The sequence below is a fragment of the Cygnus olor genome, chromosome 3 (assembly GCF_009769625.2).
Source record: "Cygnus olor isolate bCygOlo1 chromosome 3, bCygOlo1.pri.v2, whole genome shotgun sequence".
In the NCBI taxonomy this organism is placed as follows: domain Eukaryota; kingdom Metazoa; phylum Chordata; class Aves; order Anseriformes; family Anatidae; genus Cygnus; species Cygnus olor.
In genome coordinates, this window is record NC_049171.1 from 31,203,551 (window position 1) to 31,216,419 (window position 12,869).

The 12,869-nt window shown below is 36.5% G+C and overlaps 1 protein-coding gene across 8 annotated transcripts in view; it reads left to right on the forward strand.

Annotated features, from left to right (window-relative positions):
• COL19A1 (collagen type XIX alpha 1 chain) overlaps positions 1-12,869 on the forward strand; it is a 202,161-nt gene that overhangs the window by 109,564 nt on the left and 79,728 nt on the right. For all 8 annotated transcript variants that reach the window (XM_040552559.1, XM_040552558.1, XM_040552557.1 and 5 more), the window contains one exon: positions 5,338-5,391. In XM_040552559.1, coding sequence (XP_040408493.1) covers positions 5,338-5,391 — 54 coding nt within the window. The remainder of the gene's footprint in view (positions 1-5,337; positions 5,392-12,869) is intronic.

Here is a 12,869-nt window from a genome sequence, read left to right on the forward strand (position 1 = left end):
GTGGGCTGGTAGCAGTTTGAAAACAAAAAAGAAAAAAAAACTGAGGCCGATTCCATGTCAAACTCAAGACCAAAGCAGTATGATTGTTGCAGTAGCAGTAACAGGCCAAAAACAGGGTCAAAATGTTTCAGCTTTCCAACCCAAGTTAATTCATTAAGGATGTGAAGGAAGGTCACGTTTGGAAATGTTGACCATATATACAAATGTTGCTGACAGCAATAGCCCATTCTTACAAGGGAGGAAGGCACTAGTTTCCCCACAACATGCAGTAAAAACAAGCCAAAGAGGAAAATACTCTCAAAACAGGTTAAAGGGTCACAGTGAAAATCATGACCAGCAGAGTAGATCTCTTGACTGGTAACACATCCAGATCAGAAGATGACTTGAGATTTAATTGAACGGCATCTGGATGCGTCTTGTCAGTTTTTTCTGCATAGCTGGGGCATTCTTGCATGAGTGCAGCAGCAGCAGTACCGTCCATCAGAAGAGCGGTATTTGGACAGGTGGGGAATGCCCTTTGGTTCTTTCAGGCTGCAGCAGGTTACCATGATCACATGTTCTGTTACTTCAGGAATCAAGTCACTTTTTACTGTACTATTGATTTGTGCAATTTTATACTGCTCTATTCATGGACTTCTCAGAGGGATCATCATAAACCTAAATCAGTCAGTGTGATGTTTTTTCTTTATCCTAGTGAGAACTGTGTCTTGAATAACTAGGTCAAGTCCCTGCGCTGGGAATTGCCTACCGATTTGCTTGTAAAAATTAAGAACAAAAATTCCACTGTTGGTTTTGTTTCAGTGGAACTATACCAACTATAGCCAAATAATGTCTCTTATAGCTGAGTATTTTTAAAGTAGCAAGTTTTATGATTATAAAAGCACATATTCAAATGGTAAAAAATGACCTGTTCTTACATTACCACGTGTTGCTTCTACATACCTAATTAAGTTTTTATCTGTGTCTTTGCTTGACTTGTCTCATGCACTTCCTCCTTGTCTAGCAGCATTTATTCCATAAAAAATGAGGTCATTTATATGCTGGCATTTGCAAGGCACAAAATTGGGTGAGAATGGTTTATGTATAGAATACAGAAAACGGTCTGTAAAGGTGTATAATTTTTTCATGTGTGTGTGTGCCTTAATTAGACCTTTCTTCTTATTGTTAGCATTTGTATACTATCTCTAATTTGTGTAGAGAAGGAAAGTCTTCTATGCTCAGAATCTCAGAATTTCAGCAGCGCAACTTAAGAGTGCATAAGGCATCTGTCTAGCCTGCTTCAAAAACAATCAGCTACATTTTGAAGCAACTTTCAGAATACTAAAAATACACTGACTTGTAAAATATTGTTTTAAACATGCTTTTGGCATCAGACGTAAGCTTCCGGAGGAAGTAATACAAATAACAACTTTAAGTAATTTCAGTCTTCCACTTCAGCTGTTCTATTTTGTGTTGGTTTTTAATTCACCAAGAGGTCACAGTAAACATTTTGCTTTTGTTCAGAATGTGTTCTTAGGTTATTCTAGAGTTATTCTGAGCTATTAAATTCACAAACCAAGTCTCCACCATGTCTCTGTAGATATTTGTCTTGATGTAACAAGGATTTTAACATGTTTTCGTACCTGCACAGTCACATGGCAGGATTCCAGTCCTGTAATAAGCAGCTTCTGGCAGTTACATGCCAACTAATACACTTTAAACCGATACCTTATGAAACTTAAAATAGCTTAACTGTCTGAATTGTGATTTTATATTTCTACCATTTCCAAACACATTTTTCTTCTACCATCTAAAGTTTAATAATTCTCATTCGTTTTTATCTGGCCAGAAATATTATGTATTAACAATATTTGTAGGAATTAACACCTTTGATGAGATGCAAGTTCTTCTAAAAGCTCAGTTTTTCTACTGTAACATTTTTTAAATATGTTGGTTTTTCTCTCTTCCCTTGACTAAATCTTAATCTGTTTTGATGATTGTTTTCTTTAAACAACTATAAGCTTGCTTTTTCTATCTAGCGTAACAACCAGCATCTTTTCCCTTGCCAACAGTTCCCGTTAGTTTACCTCTTTATAAAGGAATTTGCCAGTTCCCACTCTTAATTTCTTTTTCAAGATGCTGTATGACCCTCTTGTGTCTCCCAGTGTATCATGTTTCATCTTTCATAGCTATTCTCACTCATTGTAGTAGATTTTCTGCGTTCATAGAATCACAGAGTATCCTGATTTGGAAGGGACTCACAAGGATCATTGAGTCCAACTCCTGGGTCCACACAGGACCACCCAGAAATCAAACGGTATTTCTGAGAGCTTTGTCCAAATGCCTCTTGTACTTAGGCAGGTTCGGTGCCATGACCAGTTCCCTGGGCAGCCTGTCCCAGTGCCTGGCCACTCTCTTGGTGCAGAACCTTTCCCTAACACCCAGCCTGACCCTCCCCTGTCCCAGCTCCATGCCGTTCCCTCGGGTCCTGTCGCTGTCCCCAGAGAGCAGAGCTCAGCGCCTTTCTCATGTCTCACTTTATGCCTTGTGCTATTCCTGCATCTCCTTTTGCTTTTTACCATACTCACCCTGTCGCTGATGCAAGACTCAGGTTGGAAACTGACACAATAATGAATCATTTTGATAGCTTTGGTTGTTGTTTACTTGTGGAGACAGTACATGTGAATAGATTGCTTTCTCATACAAACACTTTAAAAACAATCAACATCATATTCTATGAGGCCATGTGACAGTATATAGCTTGTCTCTTTCTGTCTGTGGAGATGGGTTCCTTTGATGGGGTTTGCATACTACGTGTGTCTCTTATAATTTGAAGGAGTGGAGAACCTGATCTTTGATCTCCAGAGATCTCTGGGAGATCTCCAGAAGTTAAATAGGAAAAAGACCAAAGTAGAAACCTTGGTGTGCCTTCTTACAAATTAGTCTTCTTTTCTGTGCCTGAACTGTTAAATTCATTGCCAGGTTTTATAGGAATTTAACAGGGGATGTTTTATTCATCCCTTTAGAGAGATTTCACCATTGAGAAGTTTTATTTTCATTCCTTCTGCAGGTTTCTTCTTCAGTTATTTTTCCAGGATCTCATCCAGTGAATGCTGAATAATGATAGCATTGCTAAGTCATTACCATTGCTAAGTTATTGCAGCTTTGCAACCATGTTATTTAATGCAGCCCATATTGTCCTATCACTTTTTAAACTGAAGATCCCACTGAAGTTAGTGTGAACTTTTACCTCAGATTCAATGTCAGGATATGGCTCCTTGTACAGAGTAGTCCTCCCTGCGTAGTTACCAATTGTAAGCAGCTCTCCTCCCTTTCCTTGAAGATAAACCTTCTTATCTGGTTCCTTTTTCTTGACAATAATATTGTAGAGAGAAGAAAAAGAATAAAAGTAGGTCTAGAGCAAAAATGTTGGCTGTTAATTATCATTATTGTGCAGTTATATTGTTGTATAATTCTTAGCCCCTTGGAGTCTTATTGTACGGATATGTGGGGCTCAGTATTTCCTCCTTCATAAAACAGACATTACAGGCTTTCATTTCATTCCCATACATAAAATTGTCACAAAAAATGAAATATTAACAAAACAAAGCTTCACCTTTTCCTGGATTCCTAGAATTTCTCTACAAAGTAAAACATTGCTAATAGTTGAACAGAAAGGATTCTTAGCAAATTTTTGAACTACCTTGAGGAAGTACAAAAGGCTTACAGAGTTCATATTCACCTATTGCTTTATGTGTTTGTGCAAGTGTATGCTACATAACTGCACTGTAGTTAACTCACTGGGATTTATTGGACACAACATTGTCATGCATATACCAGTTCCATAAACTTTTGGAAAAAAATGGAAACAGCGTGCATAAACTTTGTAAAAGATTCTAAACCTTTTCTTGTTTGTATTATGTGCTGAAGGGAAAGAAGAAATATCTAGTGATGAAAAAATGTCTGAGGTATTCAGTGGCTGAGTAGAGAAAGGATAGGAAAAGAAGAACCCTTGAGCTGTCTGCTTTAATTTACAATTGAAGTCAGCCTTCATTCTAATAAACTGAAGATATCCATTGAAGAGATATGAGCTAGCAACTTCTATATGCTCACTTTCACCAGTCTGTCTTGGGAATTAGAGATCATAAATTAACTTTTTATTTTTTTTCCGGAAATCTGGACATTTTTTAAAAACACGATTCTTACAGGGGTTCAGTTTACCCTTATTGGTGCAGTAAATCTGCATTATTGATTCTAAATAAGGAGTTCAGAATTTGGCCAAGCATATAACTCAGGCTGAAGTATTTCAATTTGAAGTATATTGAAGTAATACCCAAGTCTGCATAATTTAAATGGTTAAGAATGTAATATTTTAGTATTTCAAACTGTTAAGTAAACTAAACATAAATTCTTGATTTTTTGATACCCTGTAAGAATATGCAATATTGCATTCATTTAAAAAAAATTATAGGAAGTAGATCTGCTCAGTGCTCTTTGCTGATTACATTGAAACTCATTTCATATTCCTTGTTGCTATAATGGAAATTGGATAGCTTCCTTGAAGTCATTTTGAAAAAAAAAAAAATTGTTCCAAGGTGACTCATAAATTAAGGGGGAGCAGTGTTCTAAGCACAAAGCTGTTATGTGAAGGCTTTATGATTATATTGTACATTAATCAGATACAAAATTTATACCCCCATGCCCCAGAAACAGTCTGTGATTCTGTGTCTGCAGAGTCAGCCTTGCACTGAGTTCAGAAGGAAGGCTCAGACATATTCAAAGTACCCCAAACTCCTGCACCTGGTTAGGGGGGAGAGGAAGACAGAAGTGGCTCTGAAGGGTTTTGAAGAGCTCAGCCGAGGCACACAGAGGAAACTGCAGAGAGCTGATTCTTACAATACAGAAAGCATAAGGCTGCCTGCTATATTTAGTCTCGCTTCTCTCCCCTCCCTTCCTTTCCCCTCCACATCCAGGGCCTATGTTAGAATTTGAGTTGTAAAGTTGTCATTCACTTAACATAAATTGTTTGCTTTCTTATGGCATCCTAACTTAACCAGGTAAATAGATTTTCACACAAAACTGTAGCTAAATACATTTATAATCGCTTAAGTAATGCTGCTGATTCATCTCTCTGATTCTAAATGATTCAGCATCTATATAAAAGAATACGATTAATAATTACAGTTTGCATTTTCTTCCTCACACCTGAATACAACAGTCCCCTGGAAGATGTGATTACAACTAACCTGCTTTTATTAGAAATAAATGCTTTGTCTTGACACCTGGCTCACTTGTATAGAATAATACAGGATGAAAATAATATTGAATGTTATATTTGTTTAATGTTTGCATTTTCAGGGTTTGCCAGGGCTGGAGGGTCCCCAGGGTCCACCTGGCAAAGAAGGTCAAAGGGTGAGTAAACTTTGTGAACAACTGGTGTGTGTGCTCACTGACCTTGATGTGTGACTTCTTTCTAAGCACTAATAAAAAATTGAAAGGTAGCAGCTGAGTATGAAGCATGCTGACAACAAAATGAGCTTTGACATTTGAGGTTTCTCTTCAGTTGAAGGAGATTTAACAATTTAAACCATCTAAAATGTTTTAATGACTGGCAGCACAGATGTAGATATTGTCTTTTGTGCAATATGCTTCTGCTTTAATTTGAAATGAAAGAATACTAAAACTGCTCAGGAGATTTAGTTTTCTTGCAGAAATAGACCATACCTTACTACATCTAGGATATATGAATGTAAGATCATTATCTACAATGTTATCAGAATCCAGAGCTAATGACCCAAGTTTTTTTGTAGATGCCATTATGCAAGAGTCAGAGCCTAGCGTATATATACAAAGAAGAGAGATACAATAAGAAAAAAACAACAGTGGAGATTATTCCCAAGGCATGAAATAAACATTTGGTTATTGAGAATTTTATTATAATGAAATAATTGGCTGATTTCCTTGTGTATATTATGCTTTCACTTTCCCTGACCTCCTGTCTTTGGTACTTAAGTGGAGCAGAGAATGAATATTGATGAACCTGATATCTCAAGAAATAACTTGAAAGTTTATATCCTATTTTTCTCCTTGGGAGGATATTCATACTCAAACATTTCTATATTTTTATGAATGAAATTGCACCCAGTTCATGGTTTTAAAACTGGATCTCTTAATAATTCTGGTTACTTTAGGTATCATAATGTTGAGTATATCAGTTAAGTTATCTAAAGTGGAAGGATTTAGTATTATTGACATTAGTCAACCACAATGAGTTATTAAAGGCCAGTTTAATAATTCTAGTAGTGACTACTTCCCTGGTATAACATAAGACCAGATCTTGAACAAAAGCTTTGAGGCCTACAGGCCATTACTCAATGCTTTTTATTGCTGTTTTCTTTAAGTTAAAAAACTATTAATGAATTTCACATAAGTTAAACATGAAAATTTGAAAACTGAGATTATTTAAATTTCAAAGGAAGGCTAGAGAATCCTTTCAGAAAAAAAAAGACGATGTAGTAAGGGAGAATCAGAAGTTATGTGGTGAATATAAACATGGGATTATGGACTTGTTATTAAGGATTTTATAATTACTATGACTCTTACTGTTATGCAGTTAGATACCCAGGATACTGAAAGGCTCCAGATACTCAGTTATAGTACACTTTTGTGTGTTTTTATGTGAAGCATTCAGTCTGCAGACATTCAAAGTTTCTTAGTTCTCCTTTAGGGACAATTATAAATATGACTATTTTAGAAGCATCACTCTTTGAATTTCTTAATTTTTGAGGCAGAGATTCAGAATGAATGCATTGTATTATCTATAATTTTGGAGAAATTCATTTGGAGATGCCCTTTTTATTTTGCAGTGGAAATTAGGGGATTGATAAATTTATCAAGGCCATTTCCTATCCACACATAAAAACTGAACTGCTGTCTCACTCCAATATATTTAAAAACAGGAGTGCTGATTGTTTTATAATCTCAGCCATGCACACAGTTGCCCTGGGCCAGACAATGGGAACAGCAGACTTCAGACTCACGGCATCTGTCTTTATCTTTCTGCCAGTGAGATGTTCACAACAATACTCATTCTGCTGGCCACCCCCACCCAAGCTTTAATAACATAGTTTGCAGTCTTAATTCAACTCCCATGTGCATTTGCATTTCCAATACATTTAATTACACAATAACATACTGTTTGTAACAAGATCTCTGCTCTGTTTAATGACAAACAGGACAGCACATATCTAACGGCTATTAAATATTCCTTTTTATTTAATTATAGATGTCGTGTTCCTTTGTTCTACTTCCAGCAGATCATCCAAATCTTTCACATTATATGAAGTTATTGGTTTTGTCATGGGCTGTATTTGGAGCATTAAAGCATAATATCGAGCATTAAACTAACTGATGATTTTTCTTCAACATATTGCTCAGATGTAAAGGTGTTATTGTGCCTATTTTGCAGACTTGAGCTGTAACATATTAGGGAAAAAGAAGCACCCAAAACTTCTGAAAAAATCTGTTTAATTTTGGGTGCCAAACCTTGAGAACCTGACATTTTTACTCTTTCCATTTGCATTGTATGTGTCATATTTCAAAATTTTAATTCCCACTTCAGCAGCATTTTTTAGTGTTCAGCTCTTTTGAAAATTAGGCTGATATTAATAGCAAATTGAGAATTGTTAAGTGTGTAAGTTAGAGACCTCTGAATACACTAAAAACAAGATCTAAGGAGCAGAGGAAAATTAACAGTGTTAATGATGTTATGTCAAAAACTCAAAAAAACTTTTAAAAGACTCATGACAAAGCTAGTGCTTTAGATAAGTGACAATACAAAATGAGTTAGAAGGGGAAGAATAAAAGCCATGCCAGTGGGTTTTTCTCCTGTTTGAACTGGCCTGAGCCATGCATTTTTTTTTCAGAGTGTTTTTAAGGGGGATTTTGTTTTATCATTCAAGATCACAGAGCTTATTATTAGAACTACTAACAAATATGAATGATGGGACACTCCCCAGAGTGGGCACCAGTCACCTTATTTTGACTACAGTGGGGACCTAGGGCAAATGTACCCCTCTGCTGTATTAAAAAGAGTAAATCTGGGTAGTAGCATTTCTTTCATCTCATAATCTATATTGAAAATTACATAGTAATATATATATATATATATTAGAAATTATATCTTTATATATAATTATACATATGCATATTTATGTATAACTATAATAAATGTAAATTGTAGATTTTAGTTCAAAGTTGTGCCAACCTTTAAATGCTTATTGACACATATATTGACATATATTTGGAATTTGCTTAAAAGCACAAATTTACATCACTGAATCAGTTGATGGCTGTAGATTATTTATTTCAAGAGCAAGGGGAAATCAATGTATTATTTCAAATAAAGCAGTAAACACTTTTGTCCAATTAATGCATTGTAGGCACAGTTACATTGTATTGAGTGAATATTTGGTTATTAAAATAATATATATTTCATTTTCTCTGGCCTGGTCATCTGTTGTATTTCTGTTACATGATCTCGCTGGGATATGATCTTTCTCCCAAGTCAATGAGCAGTTCTTAGCATGTTCTTAGGCTTGTAAATGATGGTACACAAATAACTCAGCCATGGAACTTGATGATAGAAGTGTGTACAACAAACACATTAGTAGTTTAGTATATTAGTTATGTTTATGAGAGTAAATTCATCAGTTCCCACTTACTGGGACCTTTTTACTCTCATCTTCTTTGTTATGCCTTCTCATTGTGCACTTACTTTTCCCTTTGGTCACCGAAGCCAGTAGAATCATGGTCCTTCATGTTTCACTTTCTTTCTAAGATCTCTCAAATTTGCTTTCCCTCTCCCAATCAACAGCTCATATATACGGGCCTTGCTTCTCACTTCAACTGTGAGCTGAATTATGTGATAGAGTATGTATATGTTTAAAGTATAATTAATGCTCTTCCATCCAGGAAATAAAAAATAAAAATCATGGAATACCATAATAACATGGTAGTGAGCATAATAGAAAGAAACAATGCCAAATTAAAGGAGAGGTGCAGAATGCATTTCCACCTGCGTTTCCTCCTGCATTTCCGCCGGTGGCAGAAACATTTATCCCAATTTACTACTTTTTTTTTTTTTTCCCCTTGGGAAAGTTGCTCAAGCAAGGTCTCATACTTTCATATAAAGCATTTTCATTGGTACGGTGTAAAAGATCCTGGCAAGTAATCTTTTCTAAAATAAATCATTCTTATCTTCATTATATTGGCCATCTTCACTAGAATTGCTATCGTTAATTTTCTGGAAAGATAAAAAATAGTGAATTGATGCTATCTAAATATCAATACAAAAGAAAAAATATTACACATTAAGATAGATGTTTTCAGATACAAGCAAGAAGTTATCAGCTTAAAGTGTGGGTTTCTTCATCACTAGTAATTCAAATATCGGTATTTATTTCTAGGCAGTGTTGCTCTAGAAACCAAACTGCAAAGTAAAAAGGGAAGATGTTAAGCATTACTAATTTTGTAGATGTTAGAATATTAATCTTTGCAATAAAATGTAGTGCATAGCTGCATTTATATTTGGGGTGTGTAACTTAAGCCTAGCTAATACACTTTCCTCAGAAAGGACCTGGTTTGATCATAGAGTAGACACCAAACCGAAGAAGAAAAAGGTGAAGTTCCTACTTTATTGAGAGAAATATTGAAATATTTCATTTTTAATGTCTTATTCTGAAAACTCAAGCTCATTCCCATTCACTGAATTCCCCAAATCTGTGTTTCCATCCCTCTTTAACACTCAGGGTTCTCTCCTTTCAAATTTGATCAGTTGTAAAATTTTTTAGTTCGGTTGTTTTTTTTTCCCTCAAAACAAGTAATATATTGCTATGTCTATCTGTTGTGTACCTTCTGGAGTTTTCATGCTTTCTAGAATTTATTGTCAAAAATACTTGCACATTTTTCTTGCATGTATTAAGTTGTTTTTATTTACTAATTCTCATCTTAGTAATTACTTTAAGTTACCCCCAAGTTCTTAGTACTGTGAAAACAAGTTTCTCTTTAAAAGCAGTATTCCATAATTTCCATTATGTGTGATTATGGATCAGAATAACCGTTGAATAATATAGAAGATCCTGTCCCGTTTTGAATTGAGAAGTACGTTGCATTTTACTGTTTTCTTTAAATTTGCTTTTTCCAAATTGAGAGGCATTCATTTCAAACCTTTGCTGTTCTTACAAAAAGACCAGTGTTTCTTCTTGCTCTACCACTAGTGACTTTGTATAATTATAAGTGGTTCATGTTAGATGTGAGGCCTTGCTAGGAGCATTTGGTTTTAGTTCTGGTCACTGGGAGAAGTGGACCAGTAGGGACAGTTCCCTCCTCTTCATTCCTTTATGAGACAAATAATTTTTCAGTGTCCCTTTTGTTGGCTTCAGGCACTCAGAGCAGTATATTACTGCTGCAGCAACTTGATATTATTACAGCACTGCTCAAAATTACATGAGGAGCGCCTGAAGGTAATCAGATGTTACTCAGAAAAGTCTCTGGCTTGATATTACTGACCAAGAAAAAAACAGAAAGTATGAGTGTTACCCTAGCATTGCATGGAATGTAAATCATGGTAGACAGCTACACTATCTTCCTGGCTTCCTGCATTATGCAGTACTTTATTATTTCTCTCGGTAATCCTGAATAATCCTGCACTTCAGGTAAGTCTGTCTTTAACAGAAATACGGTTTCCGCATGAAAGACATGAACAGCAGAGACTTCACAAGTTTCCTTGATTGCTGCAGTGTTTCTTGTCAATCCCACATTTCAAAATGTGCTTTTTTCTTTACACTTGAGCATGTAGGTTGACCTTTCAAAACCTACTATTTTGTCACGTCTGCCTTACGTTGAAGAGACATTTGAAGTATTTTTTCTCTGTCATCAAGTCACCATTCCATTTATTTTTGAGAAAACTAAGGTCCTTCAGCTCCCCATGTAATGAGTTTTCTTTGGTCTTCAAATAATTTTGTCGTATTGCTGTACTTAAAGTCTCCACATTTATAAATACTTACTATGTGTGGAGTCATTCAGAGTCTGCCTTCACTATGTTAAGTATAATGAAATGTATATTTGCAGAATATAATTATAGAAGTTTTGGAAATGAATGTTTAACTTTAGTTGGATATCTTCGTAGCAGAAATTTTCCCTGAAATTGATGCGTTTAAAAAAAAAATCTGAAAGTGATTTAATTTTATTTATATAATATTTTAGTGAATTCCAAAAAAATATCTTAATACAAAACATCAATGCAACTTTGTTAAACAAATATATTATAAAATTTTAAATATATTATAGCATACCTTGAAATCTAGAAAATGTTAACTTTTCCTTCTTATATGTAAGAGCCAGGCCCAGAATGTACCTAGCAGGCACAGCAGTTCATGAAGTAGTTTCTGTGCTCTGCTTCTTTTTGGTATCTTCCTGAACTCCTGTGTGATTTTGTTTGGATCTGGGAACTTCTGGCAAGTGACCAGCAAACTTCCCCTGTCCAGCATACACATTCTTAAATATGATGGTCACAGGGCACATGACCCAGGTACCACTGCAGTAGCTCTCGGACTCTTGGACCTAGGCAGCTTCAGAAGGAGGATGCAGCTCTGCAAGTCTTGGGCTGGAGGCAGCGACAGGGTCCTCCTGCTGAAGCTGGGGCCTGCTGCAGGAGATGTGCAGTTGTTGAGGAATTCAAGTCCAAGTTGCTCAAGATCAATTGGAAGAGTTGTGGGATGATGTCAGCAGACTGCACAGCATCAGAGAGAGTGAGAAGGAGGTTGACTGGATCTTCTCAGAGACCCTTCTCTTAACAGAGAAGGGGAATTGGTGACGAAGGACAAAGAAAATTCAGGTACCCAATGCCTGCTTTGCCTCAGCCTTTACCAGTAAAACCAGCCTTCAGAAATCTCAGGCCCCTGAGACCAGAGGGAGTGTCTAGAGTGAGGAAGACTTCCCCAGCCTGGTACTCCTCCACCAAGGGAACACTTAAACAAGCTGGATGTAAATAAGTTCATAGGGCCTGATGGGTTGCACCCACCTGTGCTGACAGACCTGGCTAATGTCATCGCAAGGTGACTCTTCATTGTCTTTGAATGGTTGTGTCAACTGGGAGAGGTTCCTGAAGACAGGAAGAGAGCACATATCACTTCAAGAAGGGTAAGAAAAAGATCCAGAGAACTACAGGCTGATCAGCCTGCATGATGTGATGGAAAAAAAAATTCTCCTGGAAACCATTTCCAAACGCATGAAGGATAAGAAGGTGATTGGGAGTCACCTGCATGGATTTATGAAGGGGAAATTGTGCTTATTGCTTATTACCTTATTGCCTTCTACAGTGAGGAGATTGGCTTGATGGATGGGAAGAGAACAATGAATGTTGTTGATACCAAGTAAAGCTTTTGATGCCCTCTTCCATAGTATCATTATAAGTGATAAAGGACAGGTTAGATAAGGAGGACATTGAGGTTAATTGAAAACCGGCTGAATAACCGGGTGAAGAGGGTTGTGATCAGTGAAACAAAGTCTAGTCAAAGACAAGTCACTAATGGGCTCAGTACTGGAGCCAATCATGTCCAATGTCTTCATTAATGACCTGGACAGTGGGGTAGAGTGTACCCTCAGCAAGTTGGCAGAGAACTGTACGAAGAGGAATTGCATGAATTTCAACAAGACCTGCATCTGGAGAGGAATAACCCCTGGCATCAGTACACACTGGAGGCAGGCAGTCTGGAAAGCAGCTGTGCTGAGAAGGGCCTTGGGGTACTGCTGGACAAACAGACCATGAACCAGCAATGCACCTACATGGCAAAAAAGTCCAGAAGTATCCTGGATTGCATTAGACGATG